This window comes from Gekko japonicus, unplaced genomic scaffold, assembly GCF_001447785.1.
Source record: "Gekko japonicus isolate JY-2015 unplaced genomic scaffold, Gekko_japonicus_V1.1 scaffold560, whole genome shotgun sequence".
Lineage (NCBI taxonomy): Eukaryota > Metazoa > Chordata > Lepidosauria > Squamata > Gekkonidae > Gekko > Gekko japonicus.
Genome location: NW_015161967.1, coordinates 651,292 through 678,750, shown reverse-complemented (window position 1 = coordinate 678,750; position 27,459 = coordinate 651,292). Strand labels below are relative to the sequence as shown.

Below are 27,459 nucleotides of genomic sequence, written 5' to 3'. Positions count from 1 at the left end.
CCTCCATCTAAGTAAAATTTCAGTTCCAGCACAGCAGCCTTGGTGGGCCAGCCTGGATCTGATGCTCTCATGGAGCACCCGAGGAACAGAAACTACCCTGTATGTATAAAGTATAAAGCTGCCTCTGACGTTTAAGTTAATAGAGAGCCCTACCTAGATTCTGATCAGGTGCTTGTGTTGAAAGGGGTTTGGACCAGAGACCTCTATGTTGGTCACAGTGAGCCATCCAAAAACCGAGAATGTACTCTCTCTGACAAGACGATGGGTTGCAGCTGGTAGAGCAGAAGTAGGAAAGAGTTACATCAGGCCTTGGAGGGGAGTCTTTTCCACTGCATCGACCAGAAGAGAGAGCAGCATTTTACCACTCAAAATGAAGACATGCTAAGTGAGGCAAGCCCAGACCTGGGTAGCCCAGGCTAGCCAGATCCCGGAAGCTAAGCAGGATCAGCCCTGGTATTTGGATGGGGGACCACCAAGGCATACCAGCGTGGCGATGTGGAAGCAGGCAGTGGCAAACCACCTCTGAACGTCTCTTGCCTTGAAAACCCTACAGGGTTGCTGTAAGTCAACTGCAACTTAACAGCCCCCCCCAAAAAAGTGAAGCAAATGAGGGACTTAATTCTCTCCTGGTAAATAGCCCACACCTCCCTGACAGAGTGAGACTGACATTTTGCATGGAGGAAAGGAAGGCCTCATTAACATGTAGCCCCTACAAGACACAACTCTGTGAACAGCACACCTACACATTCAGTTTACTACCACCACCACAGCTCTGCTTGTGATGGGGAGGCCCTGGACTTAGCCTCCTGCCTCCCTGCCAGGCAGACTTGCTTCACCTGAAGCGTGAATACAAGCAATCATTTGATGGTACAACTGAATGAAGAGCTGGTCCTTTTAAGCACTTTCTCACATAGAGAGGAGAGTACCACATATCCACATCTGTTCTAGAGAGGGAATGATGGCTACTCCAGACATCCCTCTCTTTATATCTGGTAGTGTATATGCCCAGCTATGCTACCAATTTGGAAATGATTGTCTATATTTACCCTTCAGGGTTCTCGATCCCCTGGTAACCTACTGAAACTTTTCCTGTCGTTTGACAACTGCCATCTCAGGACATCAAAATTCAGGTCCTCCATCCTCATCTCTGCTCTTCCTTTCCAGAACATGGAATCCCTAGAGCAGTGCAAGTGAACCTATCTGAGAACCATATGGAGAGTTATGATATTGGCACAGATGTGTGTGTATTCACCTACTGCTCAATCCAAATGGATTATCTGCAGAGAACCATGAATGCTTAAGGGACGGAGAAGACCCTAACATGGCCAAGAGGCAGGGAGGTGGACTTTCTTTCTAATACAAGAATTGGATGGGTGGGGAAGTACTGTTCAATGTAGCCTGGAGACAAAGCTTTGGAAACCTTTGCTGGTGACCTCAGTTTCTTAATTAAGCAATATTTTCCCATTTTTTTCTGAGCTGCAGGTTGAACGTGACCCGGTATCAGTCCGCTGTATTGTAAGCTATACGGCAAACTACAAAGCTTGTACAATAGCAAAGCAACATCATGCGTTCAGATAAGTTTTATAGCAAAAATCTCTTCCTTTTTTCAAAGCCTTAGTAATACCTATCTCTTTTACAAACTTTTCCTTGTATTATTACAGACTTTTTATATATTCAAAATAAGTTCCAAGGATTTCTTTCATGAACTATGTACATAAGTGCAAAAAGATGTGTCTCACACATTCGTACACTATCTGAATCAGTTTAACTGCAGCATAATGGTATCTTCAACACTGTTATAGGGTCATTCCACAATACTTTTTTCTTATGTACAGATTTTTTTCCTTTTGTTTTGATAGTATAGATTTTTTAAAAAATTAGTTTCCATTCCTGATTTTCACATAAAGGCTTGTGAGTTAAAGAATTGTTAACATTTTCCTTCTCACAGTTTTTCTACCATGTTGAAACAAAAAAAAGCTTTTGCACCTCTGCAGAATTGGATCATTTTCCTGAATGCAAAAGTGGATGAATTACCCTTAAGGCCCACTGTTTGCAAAACTCAGGCTGCATTCAGACATCCTGATAAACCATGATTTCTTATAAACCCTATTTAGTTATAAAAACCAAAGGCAGATGGTCTGTTGGTTCGCACCAAACTGGGATTTCAAACTAGGGATTGTAGCTAGTCGCAGTTTGTACTAATCGTGGCTTATTGTGACATCTGAATGCCACAGTTTGCTGAGTAGCACTGTCTCTTGTGGTTGGCTGGCCACAGAGACAGAAATATTGGCAGAGCATCCTCTCTGCTGGGAAGCGCAAGGGCAGTCAGAAGCAGACAAATCGGCATTTTTGAACAAGCTGGGATTTCCTCCTTATGCCTTGGGGACTAACTAGAACTTGTTGCACAATCCACAGTTTAAACAAACCAGGGTTTATCATGATATCTGCAGCCTTTGATTTTGGAAGCTCAACACAATGGGTTTGACTCCTTGCTCAATTCAAGGGCCAAGTAAAATTTTTAAGATAGACCTGGAGGATTTCTTTGTTTCTTTTAACATCATTTTCAAATGTTCAGGTACAAAATTCTAAAGATGCATGCAACCCAGCCAAAGTTAGTCGTAACTGAGTCCCATTAAAAGCAATAGCCTGGGATTCTTGTCATGACTGATGTTTGCAGGATTGGTGACGTTAACAATTATTTTCTCTCTAAACTTTTTTGGAAATTGCTCACTGTGCCAATCGCTTTTGAAAATCTGCACTGGTTTTCTTGCATTTGCTTTAGGTGTTGGTGTCATGGAAAATGAGACCCCCTCCCAGTTTTCAGGTGCCTTGGCAACCCCCCCCCCGGGCAAAAGCCACCATTTGTAATGTCCAGGAGAAAAAATACTGTGGAAAAACCCGATCCACACAACAATTTCTACAAGCTATAAAACCTGACTCTAAATCCATGTGTTGTAAACTTTTTGACTGAAAAAGTGACAGAAAAGACACAAATCCAGCTTTCACATGGGACTTTGGGATTTTAAAAATATTCAGTCATATCTTTCTCTGACAGTATCGAACTGTACCTTTAACAAGCCCATACTGTTACACATCACCTTTTTTTTAAAATTTACATGTGAAAATTTCACAAATAATGTATACAAAGGTAGCCATGTTGTAGTTTTGTCGCCACAGCAACAACAACTTAATATAATTAGTTAACAATGAATCTATCATTGTAGGAGTTACATACAAAGTTAATTCTTTTTTTTTGTTTTGTTTTGTTTGTTCTTGAACTGTGAACTATACAAACTAATGATGGACTGTAGTTTTCTATACCTTAACATGCGCTTCAGTGTTGCTGTTGTTGTTTAAGAAGATAACTAAATGAGCTGAATACATGTATTTAAAAATCTTAAACATTCTCTAACTCTCCTTCAAAAATTAAATTCATTAGTTACTAAAGATATATATATATATTTATATATAATATATATAAAAAAAGCAGTAATGAAAAAAAATCCTTTAAAACTAACAATAAAAGAAATGGAAAATAAAGCAACATGAATTAACCTGTTGTAGCCTAGTAGCAATTTTTTTAAACTCTATTTACAATTATTTTAGGCTATCAACTAATAGTTTTCTTAAAAAAGTTATTACAGTCTTTAACATACAATATATTCTAAGGCCTTCCTCAGGCACATGGTAAAAATCAGATCATTAGCATCACTCATCCATTCAGGAGGAAGGGGGAAAATTAGATTTTCCTCATAAATTTCGCTTTTTTTTTTTTTGTAAAAATGTGTGCAGGTGTGAGAAATATATTAGGGATTTAAAAAAAAGAAGGGCTCCAGTTTCCTAACCCATTCTGTGTACAACTGTGTCCTAGCAACAACTATTATGTTAAGCAGTAGGAAATGTGAAGAATACACAGGAATTGGTGAGCACATCTCTTTACCAGATCTGATGTACCTACAACATTCAGTGTATGCTATTCTGTTTATGTAGCTAGCTAAGTGTACAAAAAGGGCTGTTTTATTTTCCTGGCCTCAACAAAGTGACTGAGGGCATAATTCCCCAATCGCTGCTTCCCTTAGATGTCCCACTACAAACAAATGGGAGCTGCAAAGAAGCACTGCTGGCTGAGGTCAACCCGACCTCACCAAGGCCCGCTTCTCATGCTGGTGTATGTGTGTGCCCCCCACCCCCCAGACATGAATCAACTCCACTTTCTTTCACCCTGTGCCTGTATACATGCACGTTTCACTGCCAGAACGAACTATACAAATGACTGGCTTCCTGAAGCACCCGTGAGACGAGTGGTGCCAGTCGAAGTTCTGCAGTTCATGGATCATTTTTGGAGCCAGAAGTGGCTAAGTTCAAAAGAACTGAGCATTAATCCTCCATGCCCAAAGGGGCTTTGGATTTATTTTACTTACGCACATGCCACCTAACCACCCATTTTAGTTTCTGAGGAGCTGGTCACGTGGCATAACAGTCTGGCATTAAACAGGGGAAACAAAGGGTTTTTTTTTTTTTAAATGCCACTAGGAGTGCTCAAGGCCTCAGCCGCACTGAAAATAGCTCTTTGGAACCTGGCCTTGGTGTATTTTGTTCTCAGGACAAGATGCTCAAGCAAGTACACAGGCACGAGTGTGACTGGTGAGAGACAACCCACATCTGAAAGAACACACCAGAGAATCCTGAAGCCACATTGGCAAATGTGTGATGTACTTGCTTTGCAAAGGGCAGAACCAGCCAGCCATGGCCATCCACTGGTGAACACTCAAAAGTGCAGCATGCAGTACATGGCAGATTAGAGTGTTTGGGAGTGTTCAGGAATGGAATGCGGCAGACTGGCTGGGGTAAGGGAAGGAAACTGATTTGTATAATATTGCAAAAAAAAAAAAAAAGACACTGTAAAAAAATGGAACCTAACAATTTCTTACTAAACAAACAAAAACACAAGTTACATGGCAAATTATGAAAAACCATGTTCCATACAAGAACACTATACTTAAAAACGGAGTAATTTTAAGAATACATTTTGTTTTAAATCCCTCATTCACTGTATTTGTACATATGTTAGAAGTTTAGTAACAGTATTTTTAATATCTGTATTTCTTTTAATGAAATGACTAACGATCTTTTTTTCCCCTGTCTCAGCTTTTTTGTTTTCTCTCTGCAATGACCCGTTTTACTCAAATTTCAGCATTTCTTGCATATTGTTTGCATAAGGCTGAGAGGAAATGGACACACATACAACCACAAAAAAGGAAAGAGAGAGAGAGAGAAAACGAGAACTTTGGATAAATTAAAAAAATAAGTTTTCTCAAATGTGGGAAGCTTATTAAAAAGTTGCTAAAATTATACTGATTTGAACAAACTTTACATACATCTCTGTAGTCAAATAAACGATGACATCTCTGTGTTTTGTGACATTTTGTTTAGAGTCACTGAGTAACTCAGTGACTTTGTAAATAGAACAATGTCTATTCGGGATTTTATAGTCTGACGACTTTTTTTCTTTCTTTCTTGAATAAAGAAGTCATTGCACAACAAGCTTAAAATAGTGCTACCTTCAAATGGCAGACTTTTCCCCCCACCAGCCCCGATTGTACTGAATTTGGTGAAGTCCCCAGTGCTTCAACCTTTTCGTTTCCTCAAACTCTGTTACAAATGCTAAATTTGTTAATATTGAAAAAAACAAAACCAAACCAAAACTCGTTGTGGCACTAAAAGAAGTCTACCCTGAACGCCCATCACTGGGACTCCAATCCTCAAAAGAACCTTTTGTCTGTGTAGGTTTGGGTGTGATGCAGATGTCCCAGGGGTACAAAGGTCCAGTTGCCCAGGAGCCACCTATGCCTTATAAATTAGGCTTTCTACTGATACCTCGAGATGCTGTAGAAGTCATCAAGCAGGCGTCTCCTCCTATCTGGGCTCTAGAAAATCTTGTTGGGTCTTAAGTCCTCCCTCCCGCCCATGACCTCTCATCTGTTCTCTTTTTTCAGTGCTTTAAAACATGACATGAACACTGTGGGGAAATAAATGTGGGCTTACATTCTATGCAAGATGTCATCCCCCCTCCCCCCCTCTTCCCCCAAAGTATAATTCAATGGAAATGGGAGAGAGCTACATCAAAGTGACAAGATATACAAAAAATCAATTTCTAACACTGAAAACTAAGGTCAACTTTCTGTCAAAATCATAAAGCTAACACAAGTGTATATATGTGTCCTTTCTGACTAGAGGAGATCAGGTATGTTCTCTGTTCAGGCACTGCCACAGGTTGTGCAAAACCTTTTTTTATATATATATACAAATATTTTCACCCAGAAAGTACTCAAATCCACTTTTTTCCACTAACAATGTTACAACACTGGGAAACAGAAAGTCCATGAACCAGTTTCACTGTTGATGTAGGTTTGCTGCTTTCTAGGCAGACATAAATCTGAATTAAAATTGCTGGGAATGTTAGACAAAAATGCAGTTCTCTGAGAATAAGCAAATAATCTTCCCCTCCTTCCCGAGCTAGACCTGTCAGGAACCCAGAAAGTAGCACTGAAACAAATGTTTTTCCCTGCTCAGAACATGTGACACATTTTCCAGATATCACAGAGTTCAAACTAATAGTGAAACTCAGCTTCTGGATGAAGAAATGCAGGAATTTTCATGCTTCAAAGTTCACCAAAAGGGCAAAAATAGACTTTCACAGCAAAAATACACAAGAGTTCTGGAGTTTGCCTATAGACAAGTCAAATGGTTCTATTTTGTGAATTCTAATTTAGTCCTGCAAATCTATTTCTCTAGTGGAAAGTACTCCAGCAACAGAATCTAAACTACCTATTGAAGCTATGCTCTTCTGAAACAGCCTCTTCATGAACCCAGCCACATGCCTACTGGGGAACATCTTCTTTTATGCTTATTAAAGGGAAGTAAAAATCCATAAGGCAAGGACAGTATCACCAATCCGCAAGAAAGAAGCAGATCTGAAATGAATTCAAGCCCAAGGTGGGACCTGAAAGAGACATCTCCAATTCAGATTATAAACAATCTATTCTGGTGGAGAAAGACTTGAAGACTGAGCTTTCCAGTTCACATTAGAGTCATCTGGGGACACTGCTCAATTTCTTTCTTTTTCTAGACCACAAAATGGTGCAAACAATACTATGTTTTGGTGGAAAGCCTTCAATGGGAGCCTCTCAATTCCTTATTCAACATAACACCAAAGAGATGGGTGCTTGGGAATTCTCAAATGCTACTACCTCTATATGTAGCTTAGACTTGGGGCCTGCCACAGTTGACTGGTTGGCTAGTTATCTGCCTGCCACATCTGCTGGTGTTCTTTCATATCAAGTTATCAGCCAACCAGTGGCAAGAATGACTTCCAGATGCCCTTTTTAAAATATTTTGCATTATGTCATGCAGCTGTAGCTGAAACAGAGCTGGAGTTCTTAGGGAAAGCTACTGGAATCAACATAAACCAGACCTATTATGCGGTTAGGGGTGCTGTTTTCAAGAATAAAGAGGGCAGGTACTACAGGACTGACTGTTGGGTCACCAACGTCTTCTCTTGGCCAATGAAGATTTATTTCCATCTTAACAGATTTCTATTCATTACTATATCTGCAAACTGCTCCTTGGGAGCGGCTGTTCAGTCAGAGGAGTCTCTGCATTATGACTCATCTCTGTACTCTGTGGCATTAATGGATATAGCAGCAATTAATTAAGGCAACAATTCCTGAAATTTTGTTGTGTTCTGGAACACAGTGCCAATTCACTTACTTGCTGTGAACTGTCCTGATCTTCTACACTGTGGTCATCACCTGGGAGGACCTTTGATGGTTTGACTACCAGCCCAAAACAGCAATATCTCAACTGTCAAGGCATGAGTAAATCTAGGAACCACTGCTCTGCCACCAAGAAATGCACCCTGCTTCCCTTCACCCTATACGTTCAGTGTGGCTCCATCACAGTTATAAAAGGAACTGAGTTTTAAGTGTGCATTTGTTCCTACTTACACCAAAAAAGACATTCGGTACATTCCTCTATTGCTTTTATCATGATCTTACGAACCGCTAAGTTAATAAACTGGCCAACTCCTCCTCCTTCAGTTTTTTTTTCCTTACTCATGTTGCTCTTCATCAGTCTGAAGATACCAAAATGCACCAGGGTCAAAATTAAAAACACACAAGAGTGAAACTTTTTCTCTGCTCCATTCACTACTGCCACCACCCCTTGTGTCTGTACTAAGAGTCACTAATATAGATCAGAATCCGAACTTCGTCCATAAAGCTGCATTGCAAGGATGCTGAGAAACGGTTCTGAGTTTACACTGGAAACAGCAGATCTTTGGAAGAGACATCTGGATAAGTTTAAATTCAACTATTCTGTTCTTTCCTATTGTTGTAATGCAGCTTAAGGAAAGTGGTGAAAGGATTGCTCTCCAACAATGAAACAGACATTTTGCCAGGACAATGGACAACAGAAGTGTTCATTTGGTGCTACTTTCCTGGGTTAAGCACAGGAAGTGGGGGGATCAGTTATTTACATTTTAATGGAAAATTGATGCTTTCTTCCCCTGGCTCTGCATCTGCTAGGTTGTGGGGTTTCATTCCCAATGGCAAGAAAGCAACAGTTTTTCAATGAACAGGTCCTGCATTTTTTCCTAACAACCCAGGGTTTTTAAAATATTTAAAAACATTGTGCGCCCTTTGCAGCCAAAAATGGCACTTGAATGCAGACATTCTTTCCTGCCATCCAAGTGAAAATCTGCTTAGCCTGAAGGGCTTTCAGCAAAGCAGCCAAGTTGTTGTCCCTCTCGGCGGCATTTTCCAATTCTTCCCTGGGTTGGCAGGTACCCCTTCCTATAGCTTGCAACAAATGTTTACGGACTCCATTTTGAGTCTAGTTTTCAGACTGAGGTTTCAATGAACTACAATTTTTTTGTTTTATAAACTACAGCAAATGTCTGAACATTCTGGTGTCTTGCTTTTTCTTTTCTTTCTTTTTTTTTTTTTTAGCAAAAAGCACATAATTCCTGTTTCCCACTATAACATTCTTAGCTTGTCATTTTTTAAAAAAACAGAAAAAAGAAAACTGATAACCACAGTATATGAAAATGTAAGACATTGTGATAATGAAAAAAAAATGGTGTTGAGTATACTTGATAACAATGTACATGTCATTGTTTTTCTCCAAACAAATCAATAGGCTAGGATGTAAACAAAACAGTAAGATAACACTTTGAAAAACAGACAAACATTTATCCATCGACAATAGAACAGTAAACTGACAGTCCACTGTGCAGGAGAACTTTGTCTTGATGGTAGTCAGAAAAATGCCTTTAAAGTGTGTTAAAGGAGGGTGTTATAAAAGTCTATTATCATAAGTTCTCTACTTCTATATCTTGTATAACAGAGCGCTGTTTGTTAATTGTTTCTATAGTGCTTTTAAAAAATTTCTTTTTCATAAATTTTGACATTCCCATGGATAAGTTTTTGGTTAACATGTCGGCTGCAGTAGGCTTAACTGTGTGGGGGTCGTAGAGGAAGAAAGAAGGGCGTATACATACAGAGAGCCCACGGGCAGCTTCCCGCCAACAGAAAGAGAGAGAGAGATGTCCAGATACTCCATGATTTCACCGTTTAGAATTTCAAAATGCTTTGCTGGAAGAAGCGGGGAGAGAGAGAGACAGAACACCATGATAAAAAGGAAACTTTTAAAAAGCCCCCTTCGCCACGACCCCCCTCCCCCCGACTGCAGAAAATGGCACTGGGTGCAGGATTCAGCCTTTCGGAAATCTTAGTTTTCATTTTTTTTAAAGCAAGCTTAAGAACATAAGAAACGCCAGTGTTGGATCAGGCCAAAGGCCCATCCAGTCCAACACTCTGTGTCAGACAGTGGCCAGAAATACCAGGTGCCATCAGGAGGTCCACCAGTGGGGCCAGGACATTAGAAGCCCTCCCACTGTTGGCCCCCCCAAGCACCAAGAAGACAGAGCACCACTTGCCCCAGAGTCCCTATCTATACCTTGTGGCTAATAGCCACTGATGGACCTCTGCTTGTAGTCCTTATGGCTACAAGGATAAGCTTGAAAGTATGCAGGAAATATTTGCTGAAAACTCAGAAGCCAGTGACTTGGTGAATAAGATTCTGAGCTGCTGAATTCTGCCAGGACTTCATTTTAAAAACCAAGTTTCCAGTTCTGATAACTGCAAAGATATCCTTCAAAGTTATGTGGCAATGTCTGCAGAACGTTGTCTGAACAAGATTTCCACTGAGCTGCTTGCCTTCACACTATGACAAACCGGAATGATTGTTTAATATTTACAGAATATTATTGTCAAACATAAAGAGAAACGAAGCACACACTGTAGAATTCAACTGGTGTTTGGTACACAGTTTGCATTTAACAGTGCAGAACTGTCTTTTTTTTTTTAAAGCATGGAACCCACAGGGCCCTTGATTCATGTTGTTGTCCTTAATAGGAAGGAAGGAAGGAAGAACTTGCATAGCCCAATCTATGCTCCATACAGCTCTGCTGTGTACAAAGAACCCCTGTAGAAGTAGGAGCTTCCATGTATGTCTTGACTGGAGTTTTATTCTTAAGAAAGACAGGGCATGATTAACCATTAGGCCTTCCTACTATGCTACAGAGTGCTGTAGCACTAACCAAACTGAGGCCCCCAGTGCTGCGTGATTGATTACAGCGTTAAGATGCCCTGCCAAAAAATGGACACAAAACGTGCAACTTTGTTATAAACAGTTGAAGGCATGTTTGGTTATGTGCCTCTCCCCCCTCCCATCAAACACTGGCCCATTCCAAATGAGACTTATATGGAAAGGATCTAACCCTAACCCTCCCTACATGAAAAAACAGGACTGTGAATGCAGCACTGGGTAAGAATCCCAACAGGCCCAAATTAAGCTCTTAGTCTGCAGCAATGAGATTTGCTGGCTCTTATTTCGTAGTTATAAAATCCAGGGGCACCTTGGCTAACTCTTAACAGGAACTTACCGTTCCACTGAATCCTTCTACATTTGTGAGACAAACATGCTGTTGTTTAGTTCATCTACTGATAACTGGGATATCTGCAGTGAAAGAAGAAGCAAAACATCAACAACATTTCCTTGGCATTCATTTCATCCATTTGCTTCAGAATCTATCAACAGTTCATGTAGCATCCCATTGAAGTGAACAGGGAAAGTGCCATTTGTCTGAATGGCTAAGAATGGCAACTCCGTATCACCTCTAATGACAGAGGTGAATTGGAGAACCAAATGACAGAGAAGCAGAAAACAGAAAAATGTCAGGGCCTGGCTATCCATTGGGGGAGGCCTTGTCGCATATCACCTTTATTGCATAGGTACATAGCCATAAATAGAGAATGTAGGTCCCACAACAAACTGGGATTCAAACACTTCCTGGTGGGTCTATTTTATCTCATTTTTTAAGAAATGAAGAAGAAACAAACAAACAAAAGTCTGCATTGCATGATATTTGCAATTACAGTGAGGGGGCAAAACACACGCATACATAAAGAATCTTCGCACTGATACACCACCCGTGGAAACTGTTCTTACAAGCTGTAAAGTGGTATACTGGCCTAGTAAAATACATAATTAAAAAACCCAAAACCAGTCTTGGCTAAACTTAACCCCACCACACCTCTCAGTTTGCAGTTACAGGCTCCATATGGCTATTAGCACCCTGCAAATAAAAGGAAAGCTTGCTTCTTTCTCTAAAGCAATTCAGAATCTGCCATTTTTTTCATGTGCTAAATATATAGTTGGCATTGTGGTTATCATCATGTATAGAAAAATACTTCATTTGCACTGAGGTCTTCCCTGGTCCACTTAGAGCAAACCAATCACATTCCTGGGGGGAGAAAGTTGATGCAGGAAGTTCAGGACTGGTGTGGAAGCAGTACCCTTTATTTGGAGGAAGGGTCTGTCTCCGTTCACGTCTCAGACAGAGCAACAATCCCAGTTATACCGTCCATATTAGTCGGGCAAAACAGAAAACTGCCACCAATACCATATTAATGGTTTGGATGGATGAACGGCTTCTTCGATAAGCCACAACCTTTAATCACTAAAATTCAACCATTTTTGCTTTTTTTAAACAGATCCTTTCGTTTCTGCTTTCTGTCTAGGGTAGAGGGACTGAAATACCACAAGGAAGAACATTTGATGCGATATTTCTGTTGGGAAATGAAAAGCAGAAGCAACACAAATGAATCACAGTACTCGGATGCCATTTCTAACCGTGGCCAGTGTTCCCTCTAAGCTGAGTTAGTGTGAGCTAGCTCACAGCTTTTTAGGCTCCAGCTCACACATTTTTATCTTAGCTCAGGTAGGGATGGCTCCAGAGCAAACTAATTTATACAGTAGCCAAATCGCTCGCTCACAACTTTACTACCAGTAGCTCACAAAGTAGAATTTTTGCTCACAAGACTCCACAGCTTAGAGGGAACATTGATCGTGGCTAGGATGATCTGACAGGGAATATGCCATTGTTCAAAGGCTTCTCTCTGCCAGACTTAACCTTCAAGAGGTCTGGGGACTCACCCATCTCCTATCTTTGGAACCATTAAAAAAAAAAAAACAACAACACCCCAAAAGGCCACTGTCCCATCACCAGTCCTAAACATATACACATTGCCTTTCCAAAGGATCCCATCCCTCATGGGGCAACAGTGACTGGTTGGTGGTATTGTACAGTTAAGGATGACAAGGCAGAAGAGAACAGAAATATTCAAGGCTGGAACACGTTACTTTTGCCATAAGGCTGCCACCAAAAACAGCCACTGTGTAATGAAAGATCCCCGTCTGGCTGTAATACATGGAGAAGAGAGTTGCTGTCAGAAACAGGGAAAGAGGGCATGGAGATTCATGGCATGGGGCAATGACAGTGATGGCTGTGAACCAACCGGTAAATAATTTTACAGGTACAGCCAAGAGAGTGCTCATTTTACACGGGGAGGTGTTTTTGAGGTGTACCATCGTGGCAAAAGCAATATTTCTTCTAACTCCTACATGCCCTGTGGGGAAACAGATGCTCAGCCCCATGTGGGATATGGTCCTGTACAGCCCTTGCACATCTGAACATTGCGAAATAAAGCTATTGAAAGGGCCAAACCTGATTGGCTGTAGCAGTTGCAGCGAAAGGAACGCTGGTGGCAGGTGTTGTTGCTGCAGACACAGTGGTGGGCGTAGCACCGTGCATCATGGGAACTTTTCAGTAGGGAGCCATGGAAGCGACATAACAGGAGGGTGGAGCGTTTATGTAACCATGGCAACATGTGGTGGGGGCGTGGCAGGAATCACAGCAACAAGCCATGTGACGTCATGGAAGGATACACCGGGGCATGGCATGCAATCACAGTGCAAAGCAAAACAGCATCGGGAAGGGAAAAATAAAAGAGAAAAAAGGGGAAAAAAGCCAATTACAATTATAATTAAGGAAAAAAACTTAAAACATTCTCAACACTTAGTAACATTTATAAGCAGAACAATGATGTAGAAGACTCCAGGGGCCAAATTTCCAAAGGTAGGTGGGGAAGGAGCAAAACATCCCAAGATTGGTGCTACTATTGGCCACAGCTGGCTAAATTACCACCTGAGATGGGCCATGCCAACAATGCAGGTTGCTCTTGTGGAGCACATGTGGCTGCCGCACCCTAGTCCCACCCTACTTTGAAAGCTTGCCCCCCACTATTTATGAATTAAAAGAACATGGGTGCACTTCTGAGCATGTATTTGGACAAGATGCTTCCACCCAGGCACATGTTTTGGTTACAATCCCACAGGGCATGATGGCTTCCTATTGTGTTCTTTCGAGCTGCATTACAACTGGACGAGGCTGTAGCCACATGGACCTGCTCAGTTCTGTGACAGGGCCGTTCGCGAGAGCAAATTCACTGTTTATTTGTCTGATCTTTTAAACAGGGCATGGCCAAGTTCCTCCCAAGGGCAGAGCAGGGAAAATAAAGTAAGTTTCCAACAACATTTTCCACATCCAGAAAAACAGAAACAGCACTTGAGAGGAAAGGGGGGAGAGGAAGGAGAGGCAGCATGTTTTAAAGACTCCTTTAAACGGTTTGAAAGGGTAGCTAGGTTTTTACACAATGTGGCCGCTTGAAAAAGGGGCATTAAGCAAGAGATGGTGGCTAATTTGACCACCAGATGAGGGAGGGAAGGAAGGCAGGCAGCAAAGGAGCCTGATAACCCCCCTGCAGGACTTACGAGCTCAAAACTGCAAGTGGAAAAGCAAGAGGCCCAAAGCTCTGGTCTCTGATGTACTTGTTCGCCATTAAAGAACAGGGGAGGCCCTGCTCAGACTGGCTTTTGGACGCAAGAGTGGCTGAAGCTATAGATGTCAATTTCGATGTGCCCCATCCTGATAGACGCCTGTGCATGTAAAGTGCCGTCAAGTGGCAGCTGACTTATGGCAGCCCCATGGGGTTTTCAAGGCAAGTGATTAAGCAGTGATTTGCCATTGCCTTATCCTGATAGACAGTCATATTTAAAAATGAAATCAAACTGTCCAGTACAGAAGCCAACTACATCAAGAAACTCTCAACCCTCACTGAGCTGGTAATTTTGTGTCTGGACAGCAGGTGGGGGTGGGGAGTGTCTCAAAGGCCTGGGCGCTCCTCTGACATTACCCTCCTCTTTGCATTTAGAAAACTAGCAGGTCATGGAGAAGACTAGCTAGAGTCCTCCTCTCCCCAACCTCTCATTTTCTAAGTGTGTGTGTGTGTGTGTGCACGCGTGCTGGGTATACATCTGTATGGAGAATCATTTGACCATCTGAACCCCCATCTAGCCAGTGTGGTGTGATAGTTTGAGTCAGCTGAAGACTGGGGTAGGGGAGTGGGGGACTGAGGTTCAGTCATGGACTTCCCTGAGTGACCCTGGGTCACTTGTGCTGTCTCTTAGCTTAGCACATCTTACAAGGTTGTTGTGAAGATAACATGCAAGAGGGGAGAATTATGGGCACTGCCTTGAACTCCTGAGAGGAAAGGCAGCATAAAGATGCGATACTCAGATAGGTCTAGAATCGGAAATTATAGAGCCCGACACAGATTCACCAAGTCATGAGCACTAGGTCCCAAAGTGTGGTTAACTTCGGCAACTATACCTGCATCCCTGAAGTAGTACTGGTAAAATGGTAGCTGACCACAGGGACATGGGAAAGTCATTTGCACCTTCGGTATTTGGTCTGATAGAGAGAGATTCTAGCCATTGCCCATTAGGGTGCGGACTGCGGGGGCCACTGGCTGCTATGAGACGTAATCTGATAGACACAGCTATTGTTATGGCAGTTGTCACCCCCTCCCCCCAAAACAGGGACAGGAGTGTTGCTTTTATGCTCAACAGTCCAGACATTTAGGGTGGTTTTGTGCTGCAATGGCTTTGTGCAGTTAGCATCACAGGATACTTCCTGGGCTTAGCTGACAGCGTGGGAGGCTGCACTCAGCATGTTTATATGGCATGGATAAACCAGTTTCAAATCTGGTTAGCAGATTTCGCAGTCTCCAAAGAAGGAGACTAGGAATTTTTAACATTTACAATTCAGCACTGTCATCAATGCCAAGTTTCTCTAGTTGTGGTGACAGTGGGAGGGATACAGGTGACGACACTTTATCATGTGTTCCAAAGCGGTCTCATTTGTAATGTGGATAAGCTCTAGCCCCATCACACAACTAAAACCCACTCTGCTTCTTGGAGGAGGACAGCCATGATCAAACTCTCAATTTTTTCTATAAGCCTACCTGTCAACCCCCCCCCAGCCTCTTTCCCCCCTCATATTAATGAAAAGGAATTCTTAAATTTCCATCCATCTGGTTAGCAGATTTCGCAGTCTCCAAAGAAGGAGACAAGGAATTTTTAACATTTACAATTCAGCACTGTCATCAATGCCAAGTTTCTCTAGTTGTGGTGACAGTGGGAGGGATACAGGTGACGACACTTTATCATGAGTTCCAAAGCGGTCTCATTTGTAATGTGGATAAGCTCTAGCCAGCCCCTTTCCCCCCCTCATATTGATGAAAAGGAATTCTTAAATTTCCATCCATGTAAGCCAAGAATGGCTCCTGCTCCTGCCCTAGGACATAGTGACAGTCATATGACCCAAAAGACAACCACAGCTTCTTTTTGTCACAGAACCAGCATGCATTCTGGGAGTTCATCCCTTCCATGATGGCTTTTTAGTAAGACTGTATTTAATATTCTCCTACTTTGATTTTTTGAATTAAAAATACTTTTGAGGTGGAAGACCCCCTAACTGAGTGAATGTCCATGTTTTTTCAATCCTGTTTACTGCTATCAGCTTCCTTAGCTGCTGCTGCTTCTTTCTTCTTCCTGGACTACTCACAAGAGTGAATGGGATGGCATCCTAACACAGCCAATCAGATTTGGCTATGTAGTGATGCTACTGAAGGCAAACCGAGGCAATTCTGAAAGAACAGTGCTTCCTGGACCAGCCACAGAGATGATCCCAGCCAATCAGGGATCGCCTAGTGAACAGGATGAAAACCTGGACACTACGTAGTCATGGCTACATAGCGACATCACTGAGGGCAAACAAAGCCAATCAAGGGAGACAGCACAAGAGGGTAATGTAAATGAACAGGTGAATGTTCTTGTGGCATTGTCAAAAAAAAAAAAGTCAAAAGAGGGAGGTTTTCCGACACCACCGAAAGTATTCCTGATGTACAGTGTGTACTTTCGGCCTGTCAGGCTCTACTTATTAGTCATCAAATCCAGCACACCACCACAGACATGAAAAAGGGACACAACCATCTCAGCCTTTAGGACACAGTGGATTTTTAGCCACAGCACATCACACCACACCACACTGCACACCCTGTTCCCCCCCCCACACACACACCACCTCCACCAGCAACACAGAGGAAAACACTGCCTCATTCAAGTTAGGAAAAGTTGAAGTTTGTGTAGAGAAACCTACCAACGCTTGCTGTGGGAGTCATGCACAGCACAGACCCTGCACACCATGCAGTGAAGCGTGGAAAGATGAACAGAAGGGACATTTCATTAGTGAAGCAGTTAAACGTGTTAAGAGAGAACTCTTTCAATTCAAAGAAAAGGAGGTTATTTTTGGTCGTTACTGCAGCAGCACCTGTAGCCAAAGACCATGACCCCCCAAAACTAAAAACCCAAATTCAGCATTGTCAAATTTGTATTGTAGTTTTGAAAATCATACCAGATCAGAATAATTCTTGGATTCTTGGTAGCAGAGTTTTGGATGAGTTTTGAACACACACACACTTTACAAACTTGGCCCCGCTTAATGTTACATGCATTTTTGTGTAGCTATTGCAAAACAAATTCATGCCATGGTCCAAAACTCTGCAGTGCTTTGATGTTAAGAAGCAACACACAAAGCAGGGGCTTTCTCATCCAATGTAATGTGCAGGAACAGGCCATATGCACATGGGCATTTTTGGCATCAAAGTCCAGCTGCAGGATGAAGCCTTTGTTGCTGCTACTGCTGCCCTCGCTCTGTCTTTGCGGACAGATCTGTCTGTGTGCACCGCTGACCAGATCACACTAGGGATGTGCATTTGGTAAAGCCGAACCGGGGGAAAAACTGATTATTATTTTTTGGCATTTTTCGGGTATGTGGCATACTGAATCATATCCCCTGAGCTGATTCGGCTGCCAAATATTGAATGCCGAAAACCCCAAAAAATCTTTGGTGGTTTTTTTTTTTGCTTTTTTTGGGAAATACTGCTGCCTGCCTTTTTCTCATCCCCATAGGAAACAATGGACGATTGTGGGCACCCTCTTTGGATGCCCCTAGAATTGGACCTCCTGGTCCAATCTTTTCCAAACTTGGGGGGTCTTTTGGGGAGAGGCTCCAGCAGCTACAGTACAAATTTGGTGCCTCTACCTCAAACCACCTCCTCCCCAGCCCCGTGAATACTTGTTAGAAGATTTTTGCCATTGACTACAATGGCTCCATAGGATACAATGGAGCAAAAAAATTTCGGGAATCCCAAAATTTTTTGGGTACCGATAGAATACCAATATTGGTATTCAGGTATATTTGGGAATCCCAGAAAAAACTGGCTTTATTATAAAAAGGTAAAGGTTCCCTTGCTCGAAAGCCAGTCGAATCCGACTCTAGGGTTGCGGTGCTCATCTCCGTTTCAAAGCCGAAGAGCCAGCGCTGTCCGAAGACGTTTCCGTGGTCATGTGGCCGGCATGACTAAACACCAAGGCGCACAGAACGCTGTTACCTTCCCACCGAAGTGGTCCCTATTTATCTACTTGCAATTTCTTGCTTTCGAACTGCTAGGTTGGCAGGAGCTGGAACTAGAGACAGGAGCTCATCCTGTCTTGCGGCACCCGGGTCTTGAACTGCTGAACTACTGACCTTCCACAGCCTGCAGTTCAGCGTCTTAACCAATTGAGCCACCGAATTATACCCGAATCCAAAAAAAATTTTTTTCCCCCTGCACGCCCCTAGACCACACTTTTGATCTGCAAGCTGGCTTCCAAAGTTATATTATTACTTGGACTAAAAGTGCACTGCACTCGACAAAAGGGTGTCACCAACAGTGGCAGCTCAGGTTAAATTATCCCTCAGTAACACTGAAGCTTGCTTACTCGTGCAGTGACAGGATCTTATACATTTCCTTGCCTTTGTTCTATATAAATGACTGCTGCCAGAGATGGAAAGGAAATGCAATGGCACCATCATGTCACAAGATGGACTTCTGTGTTTCGATGCTGTGGGATTCAGGAAGTAGGGGGAGTATATGACACAGGGATCCCATTTGGGGCAGCAACTCTATGTCGTAATGTGCACTTCTGCCCCTTAGAACAAAAACTGGGAGGGAGGTCATTGGATAACATAGCAAATGGCATTCAAACAAGGATCAGTTTCCCTCCTGTGCAACTGGGCATGGCTATGGGCCAGTGGCATGGAACACAGTTTGAGTGGGAAAAGGATCTCAGGAATGGTTTACGCATGCAGGCAATGAGGTGGAGGAGGACTGAAGTGGCAGAATGGACTGCACTGCTGGGGATGGATTTAATGACCTGAATGTTCCTTTGCATAAACAATTCCACACAAACAGAAAACCAGCACAGCCGGCAGACAGGTTTGACTCTCTTGCTAGACTTGCTATGATGGTTTTCCATTTGGTGTGAGGAAGGAGGCTGTTGACCCAGGGAAGCATTCCAAATGTCATCTTCCACCTGCAGGCTCCCTCTTCATTCTCCTGACTGCACGGCTCAGGCCTAAAATGTTTAGTCAGGGATTTAGTTATAGCCTTTTCTGCTCTCCTCAGTTATTCTCACATGGCCAGCTGCCCCAGAATAGCAGAGATCCTATACCTTTAGTAGCCAGGTAAAGGAGGGGATTTGGGGATGGGACCACAGCTTAGCTGCACAGCCCATGTTCTATATGCACAAGGACAAAGGTTCAATCCCTGGCCTTTCCAGATTAAACAATCTCAGGTAGCAGGTAAAGACCTCTCTCCTCCTGAGACCCTGGAGAGCTGCTGCCAGTCACAGCAGATGGTCCTGATCGAGAAGGACCAATGGTTTGACTCAATGCAAGGCAGCTTCATATACATTCATGGGAAGCTTTCCACACAAGGAAGAGGAAAGTCACACTCTCTCAACCCCTTGGTTGTACACAATTATTAAAAACCCCGCCCTCCTTTGCTCATTGAGAGTCCTTGGAGAACCTCTGCCAAAGCAGTTGCAATTCCCATTTTATACATTGGGGACTTCAGGGTATGGAGACAAGGGATTTAGGGTTAGCAGTGTAAAGGGCAAGAAGGGATCTGGGCCTATCTTTAATGCTTTGTGCAGAAGAAGGGATTTTGATGGTACAAGATCACAATGCAGGGGATGGGAAAAGGAACACATTCTTTCAAGAATTGTACCTAGGCGGAAGTCTTGCTTCTCTCTACACAGAATTATGGTCTTCATATTCTGCCACCTTGGGAGGGGCTTTCTTCGAAAAGCAAAAGCAGCTGCAGGTAGCTTTGGGTTCAGCAAAGGACCAGGTTTTTAAAAAAATTCCCACCCAATCCTTTTGTCAGCCAAAGTAGCTTCCCCTCCCCTGCTGGTTTTTTTCATATAGAAAAATATACCAGGACGTTTCTCTTTGCCTTATAAATGAGAAAAACAAAGTGCCCGGGGGGTGGGGGGGTGGGTAGCAATCTGCATGGCACAGAGGAAGTGGACAGAGTGAAGTTTTTCCTCCCTCATTCAAATACTATTTATTTATTTTAAATGTTTCTACCCTGCCCTTCCAGTACCTCAGGGCAGGTTGTAAACGTCCTAAAAACAGGTCTGCACTGCACTGCAAATAATTAAACAAAACTCCAGTCCACCAAAGGAGGGGGGTTCACAGAAAGAAACAGCCTGCTAACAAAACTACAAATGCCACTATAGCATCAACCAAATTGTTTCTCCAGCAGAACTGATTTGCAGGTCATCCTAAAGGCTAGGAGGGATAAGGCCTTTTTACACTCTCAGAGACCACCCCACCAGGTTGGGGTGACCACAGAGAACACTTGGGGGCACCCAATGATGTCAATGAGCAGAAGACTCAGGACAGACAAAAGGAAGTACTTCTTTTCACCAGGTGTCATTAACTTATGGAACTCACTGCCACGGGATTTAGTGATGGGTGGCATCTCAGATGGATTTAAAAGGTGATCAGACAAATTAATAATGGCAAGGTTTATTAATGGTTATAAGCCATGATGGGTAAATTGAATCTTCATGTTCTGAGGATGTCTACTTCTAGGGGCACCAGAGTAGAAGCTTTGGTCTCTATTGGCTTTTGTTTGGGGTCTTTCCAGGGCATCTGATTGCCCACTGTGGGAAACAGAATGCTATACCAGATGGGCCTTCGGTCTGATCCAGCAGAGCACTTATGAAATTTTGTGTAGAGAAGGAAAGGATTACATGGTTCCTCTCTCCCATCCCCCCATCTGGACCTGATCAAAGAAAGCCTTCAGGAAAGAGAATAATGGAATGGACACGGCTGTCCAAAGCACAAGATTTTTATTCCTTTAAAACACAGCCCTGCTTAAGATGTCTGATGTGTGTTTGCTGTTTCAAACTGCAAAAACAACAGGGCTGCTATTCAGAACTGAGTTAACTATGCTGAAGTCAGTCTTGTAAACAGGCATTCCTCTAATTGCCTGTGGCAAAGAAAAATCACCTCTAAGTATCCAAGCAGGAAAACTGTACTTTGGTAGCAGTGATCCTTGCCCCTCCCTCCTTTTTGGGCATTTAATGTAACACAAATAACTGATATGTGTAGGTACATTTTTGAAAACAGTTTAGTGAACATTTTTTGTATATGAACATGAGTGACTTCTGCAGACTTGTTTGCTAGGTTTTGTTGCAGTCGTTTGTTTTCAGTAATCTTGAACACATCTAACTCTGCCAAACAACCAACAGACAAATCTATAGGTCTGCTCTACCAACTACCAAAGAATCCAGGAATTGGCTCATGATTAATTTAGTGGAACCACAAAGGGAGGAAGATGAGGAAAGAATCAGAGAACAACACAGAGACTTTTTCACATTTGATTCTTTAACAGCTATTCAAAAGGAAACAGAGGAATCCCAAACACTTTGGCTTTTAACCAGGGAAGGGACAGAGAATAGAAATGAAACAAAAACAGCAACATATCAACAATGACTCGCTCTGAAGCTACTGAATGTTCCATACTGTTTCACTAAATCTTGGAAAGAGTTTCGTGAAAGCTTGACCGCAGCTGAGGTTTCAGATGATGCCTCACATGTCGGTTGTAGAGACTGGTTTTTCAGTTAACAGGAATCTAGTCACCCTGAGCAAGCAGCTAACTGCTCCGAAGCCAGAACAGGGCAGGGCTGGAGACAGTAGGGGCCTCTGCAGTCCAAGTCCCATTGAGATAAATAAAACACGGTTCTAAAACTCACGTTTCATTCTTTAAACATTGTGGGTGCAATAAGACCTGGCTATGGTGATCCATGCAATGGTCAACCCCAGGCTAGACTATTGTAATTCTCTCTAAGTGGGGCTGCCCTTGACTCTGCTCCAGAAATTGCAGCTGGTGCAGAACGTAGCAGCATGAGCACTGATGTCACTGCCTGTGTGGGCTCACATCCGCCCAGTGCTGCGTGAACTGCACTGGCTGACTACTAAATACTGGATCCATCTCAAGGTGCTGGTTCTTACCTTTAAAGCCTTACATGGCCAGGGGTCTGCATATCTTCGAGACCGTCTCTCCCCATATGAGCCCCGGAGGGCATTGCACTCTATGAATCTGCATCTGCTGATGGTCCCTGGCCCCAGGGATATCCGACTTGCCTCAACTAGGGCCAGGTGGAATGAGTTCCTGTCAGAAATTAGGGCCCTGCAGGAGCTTTTACAGTTCCACAGGGCCTGCAAGATGGAGCTCTTCTGCCAGCTCTTCAGTTGAGGCAGTGGGTATCCAACTCAACCTGGCCTCCCCCCTCCTCCCCCCAGTGAGTCACTCTTATGTGTCTGTTGAGGTATCATTTATTTTAAAGTATCTAGTATTGCAGTTATTTTATTATATTTACTGTGTGCATTTTGTTTTTATGCTGTAAATCTGCACTCAGCAGATTATCATAGGTTGGCATTCGTCCTGAGCCTGCTTTGTGGGGAGGGTGGGATATAAATGGAAGGAAATATAAAATAAATAAATAAATAAATGTTCTCAAAGATGAGCCTTCCGAAGGGAGTCAAAACACTTCACCATCACACTGTGCCACCGGTGACCAAGAGCTGCCCTTGATCATCAGCCACCGGGGACACTTTGCAAGGAATTGGAGGAGAGATGAATTCCTTACTTCATCCCTTTGTGATAACACCATCACCACCTCCTTCTCCTCAGCCTCAGAAACCCCTAGGGGGGAAATCTCCCAACTGGCGCACCTGTCGCCCTGCAAGGCTGATAAGGATATGCACGTCAAAGGCTACGCTGCTGCAGCAGGGGAAGGGAGGGAGTTGTGCCAACACAGCTTCATCTGAAAAGCAACCTGCCTGGCAAACCAGCAGAAGCCACACTGCACAGTTGTATAATCCCAGGCATGGCAGAGCAAGGGTGAAGTGCAAAGGGTTTTGCATCAGTAAGCACCTCCTCACACAACATTCTCCTGGGTTCAGCAAGAGTCGGAGACAACATACCTGTAGGGATGAATGTAGGCTGTTGCAACTGCATGTTCGCGAGGGCCTGTTGGTAGTGGAAAACACTTGGGTTAAAGACTGTGGTGGCACCGTTGTTTTTTTCAAGTGCTGGCCTCTTTGGTAAAGGTTGAAGAGCACCAGGTGGCAGGGCCTGTGCAGGGTGGGAAGGAGAAGTAACCAGAGGCGGCAGGGGAGTAGAAAAGGGGGGGGGGAAGAGAGAAAGAGAAATCTAAATTAGGCAACACGACACATTAGAAAGACAGTACTAGACAGGATGTGCGGTCTGCAAATCACCTGCAACCGTGTTGAATCAAAAATGGGGAGGGGGGGGATTGTGATCGAATAAGAGGCAAATCCACACCTTCAGGGGATAAGCAGTGACTGAGAGGAAGGAAGTAAAATTGTGTCCCGCCTCCCAAAAGGGAGGAGTGCTCAGAAAAGCACGCCTACACTACAAATTTAAACCAACCCTTAAGTAAGCTCAACTGTCATGGTTCACAATCGTGACAGCCGTTTTTTCTCCCACTCCCTATTCTTTCCAATCCAGGAGGCTGGGGTTTAAAATGGGCAACTGACCACTGGCAGCAGGTAAATGGCAATCTATTCCCAGTCCACGAGATGCTGGTGAAAAAAATGGAATCCTCTAACGCACCAAATTGTCTGCACCCTGTCCTTCGTCCCTCCCCAAACACTCTCCTGTAATTCCCTGCCTTCTCTGATAAAAACTTTTGACGGCTCAGTCAGTTTCAAATAGCTTTTTCATTTGTAGCACAACTGCACACTAAAGGAGAGCATCTCGATTCGTTTGATCTCAAAAAAGGAAAGAGGGGGGAAAGGGGAGGGGGGGGAAATCAAGAACAATTTTCATTTGGTCAGGCAGAATCAAAAGCAGTTGCAGGCAACAAGCAATACCAGCGAAGAAAGAAAGCGAAGACAGCTATTAAAATGAGAAGATTAGCATAAGTCAAAAATTTAAACAAACAAACAAAAAAAATCAATGGGGACTAACTTTGGCTAACTGTACATGTGTAAATATTTGCCCCACAACCCAATTTGGCCAGTAATTAGTGCTTGGAATGCTGTTGTGTAAAAAAAGTGTACGGTTAAGACCAAAGTATTGCTGGGACACTGTGTCAGAGTGGCAGGCTGACTCACCTACATGTTACCTGTGTGTATGAATTATGTTCATGCATCATTCTGGGAACTGGGAACAGCCAGTCATGTGTGTCACTGGAGCTATGGGGTGACACATAACAGGAACCATGTAATTCTACTCCAAGCTGGGGATCGCATGGAGGAAATCTCTCACAGCTAGGATATCACATCTGGTGTAGCTTCAGACTTCCTCCAGGATTCATTTTTTTTGCATCCCCATCAACATGAAGGCCCAAATAGCCTCAAACGAGGCTGCAGAGCATTGTAAAGATTTTCCTTGCTTTCAGGAGGCAGTGGGGGTGGCTGGGTGGGAAGCAGCTTAGCTGGAAGGAGAAGGACTGGGGGGTTCAGGCAGATTCTGTGTCTCAAGCCAAATGCTTTGTAAATGGCTACATTCCCCAAGCCTTAAGCTGGAAAGATTTTGGCTGACAGAAGCTAGTAAATGTTTGTCACAGATGAAATAAGCAAAGCCACCTGCTGCTTGCAACATCTCTCACTGTTAAAAAAAAAATGATGCAAGTTTTTTCTTCACCAGTGTATTTGTTCTAATAGAAGTGCAATGCATTAGGATTCAGAGATCCCTTTTGTTTAGCTGGGTTGTAAATTAGAAAATTAAGGAGTCCAATTTAACATTGGTTCTTTCAATGTGTTGTTTTAACAGACCACATATGATATGATTAACTTTGTTAAAAGGGCGTTTCCTACTGCCTGGCTCTTCCTAACAAGCAAATCTTCTCTTTTAGGCCTGTCATGTCATGGTGCTTCTAGTCAGTCAAACCTGTTTCACTGTTTGGTTCAGAGAAAATGCCTTTTACCCTACATGTAGAATCCCCCCCCCCCAATGTTAGTCATCCCCCAAGGAACAAGTCTCAACAATCAAGTTGCACCACTGAAGGCTCAACAACTGCTAATGTTTCTTACCATTAACAACTTCATGCAGGTAATTGCCTCTCCTCCCCTGCTCTAGGGAAGAATTCACTTCCTTGTAATCTTAGTGGGTTTTTTTTAAGTATTCCATCTATTTATGGACTTCATTAGGAGACATGGGGCCATGGTTCCCAAAGAGAGAGGTGGGACCCCTAAACGGGTTGGGAGGGTTCCATACCAGAGGTGGTATGAATGAGCAGCCAGGGGTGGTGTATCCCCACCTCTCTCAAGCTTCAACCAGCATACACCCCTTCCCTCACTGACTTGACTGACAACACTGAGAGCCATTCTCTGAGGCCCTTTTCTTTGACTTCCTAGTCCCTCCATCCTGCTGTACATACTGTAACGTCTAGCCACACAGTCTTCTGGTCTTGTTTCCTTTGCTTCAAATTGACCATTTTATGGACAGAAATGCTGGATATGTGAACATGTCTTATACCTAGTGAGATCTTGGGTCCATTTTAGCCATGGATTACTTATTTACAACAGTGATTTTATACCACACTGCTGTTCCTGCTTCAGCTCTCTCCCCTCCCTCAGAATACAAATACAAAGACACAAAGACCCCACACTGTATCCCTCCTCTCCATTTTACATGTGGCTGGGGCAAGAACCCAGGCTTAAATATTTATTTAAAACATTTATTTGCTGCCTCTTCAGAGACCACCAAGAGGCGGCTCATAACATCAAAGAGAGAAGCAGGCACAGGAATCCATTTTGTTTTCTGAAACGACATGAAATTCACCAGCAGCTGGCATTCATCTAACTGCACAAAACAGGGATCCACGCATCTATAAGAAAGGGCAAGCTGAAGGTTTCCTCCCTGCTGTCGTGTGCCCCCCCCCCCAATTTTTGAAGAAGGAGGGCAATGATATTATCACACATACTAAGTCTCAGAATCCTTTGCATCACAGCAGATGCACACACTACTTTGGGGAGCCACCATGCTAGACAAAGCTTGAGAAACTAGATTTCTGTAATACGTCTAGCATGGTGGGGAGTATAGGAGGGCAGCACTGCATTATGCTGTCCTAGGGGTTTGCCTTGTTGGTAAGAGCTGTCCCCATAAGTGTGCTGTATTATGCAGATCTAAGACCTGGTTCATACTTGCAAGAGACTGACAGCAGAGCCCTGAGGTGGCCGAACAGACTGCACCACTTTAGGGTGGCAGCTGTTAGATCCAAGCTTTGCGTCCTCCCTGAAAACAGAAAACTAGCAAAGCGGGAAGAACAGGGTCTACTCCTCCTTTTTGTCTGCTTTGCTGGTTTTCTATCTACAGGGAGCCTTTAACACAGGGATGCACTATAAAATCTGACACTCCCCCTGCAGTCTACCGTGGTGCAGCATGTTCTATCACCGTGTTCTCCTGCATGTGTGGACCAGCCTTTAGTTACCCTTGACTAGGCTGGAGCAGTAAATTCATTCCTAATTTGGGGAGTCTCGACACAAACCAGTTTGGGAGCCTCTGCTTTACACATATATGAAATGATATGTCTCTTTTTGCTCCTCTAGCGTATATAAACTAAGAAAAGGCTGGCTACAAAATATATGGTTCTATTTCTTCTAAAGAAAGAGGTAAGGGGGGCAACCAGCAGAAATTTTTCTCCTCTAATGCTGGTTACCTTTCCAGGGAGGCATGAAATGTTCCTAAGGACCCACACACAGAGACAATAGTTTTATGCAAGATGTTGCTAATGGGAATGCACAGTAGGAGTGTCACCTCAAACTTTCTGACAGGTTTCGAAGAAACAGGTTTCACTTCAGTTTTAAAATGCCACAGGAGACTGCTCATCAGAGTATTGTTACGCCTGATACTTCCTAGCACAGTGTCAGCCCCAGAGGGCTGGGCTGGATGTGCAAGGTTGGATTTGGGTTTTAAAATAACCAGCTGGCAACAACAACAACATCAAAAGGACATGATGTATTTATTGCCAACTACTTCAATTGACACAGATGCAGCACAGAGACCAGCTGAACGTGCAGGATCGATTTAGCTAGTTGACTGGACTACTTTTATGTCAGTCTTGTGAACTACCTGGGGTAACTAGAACAAGCCTCCAAGCGAGCAGGCAGGGCAAATCACTCAGGACAACTTTTTATTCCTCGGGGCTGTGCACCTGCCTGTCCCAAACTGGTGCAACTGGCAATCCAAACTGGCTCCCAGAGAAACAGGTTGCTCGTGTGACATA

The 27,459-nt window shown here is 43.3% G+C and overlaps 1 protein-coding gene across 4 annotated transcripts in view; it reads right to left on the bottom strand.

The window, feature by feature from the left end:
- Positions 1–3,584: 3,584 nt before the first annotated feature.
- The window catches only part of LOC107126123 (muscleblind-like protein 3), a 111,113-nt gene continuing 87,238 nt past the window's right edge, over positions 3,585–27,459 (bottom strand). For 3 of the 4 annotated variants that reach the window (XM_015429634.1, XM_015429631.1, XM_015429632.1), the window contains 4 exons: positions 23,189–23,339; positions 13,130–13,224; positions 11,006–11,079; positions 3,585–9,653 (listed from right to left, as the gene is read on the bottom strand). In XM_015429634.1, the coding sequence (XP_015285120.1) occupies positions 11,023–11,079; positions 13,130–13,224; positions 23,189–23,339 (303 nt within the window). In that variant the 3' untranslated portion in view covers positions 3,585–9,653; positions 11,006–11,022. The remainder of the gene's footprint in view (positions 9,654–11,005; positions 11,080–13,129; positions 13,225–23,188; positions 23,340–27,459) is intronic. The other variant, XM_015429633.1, reaches the window with a different exon arrangement.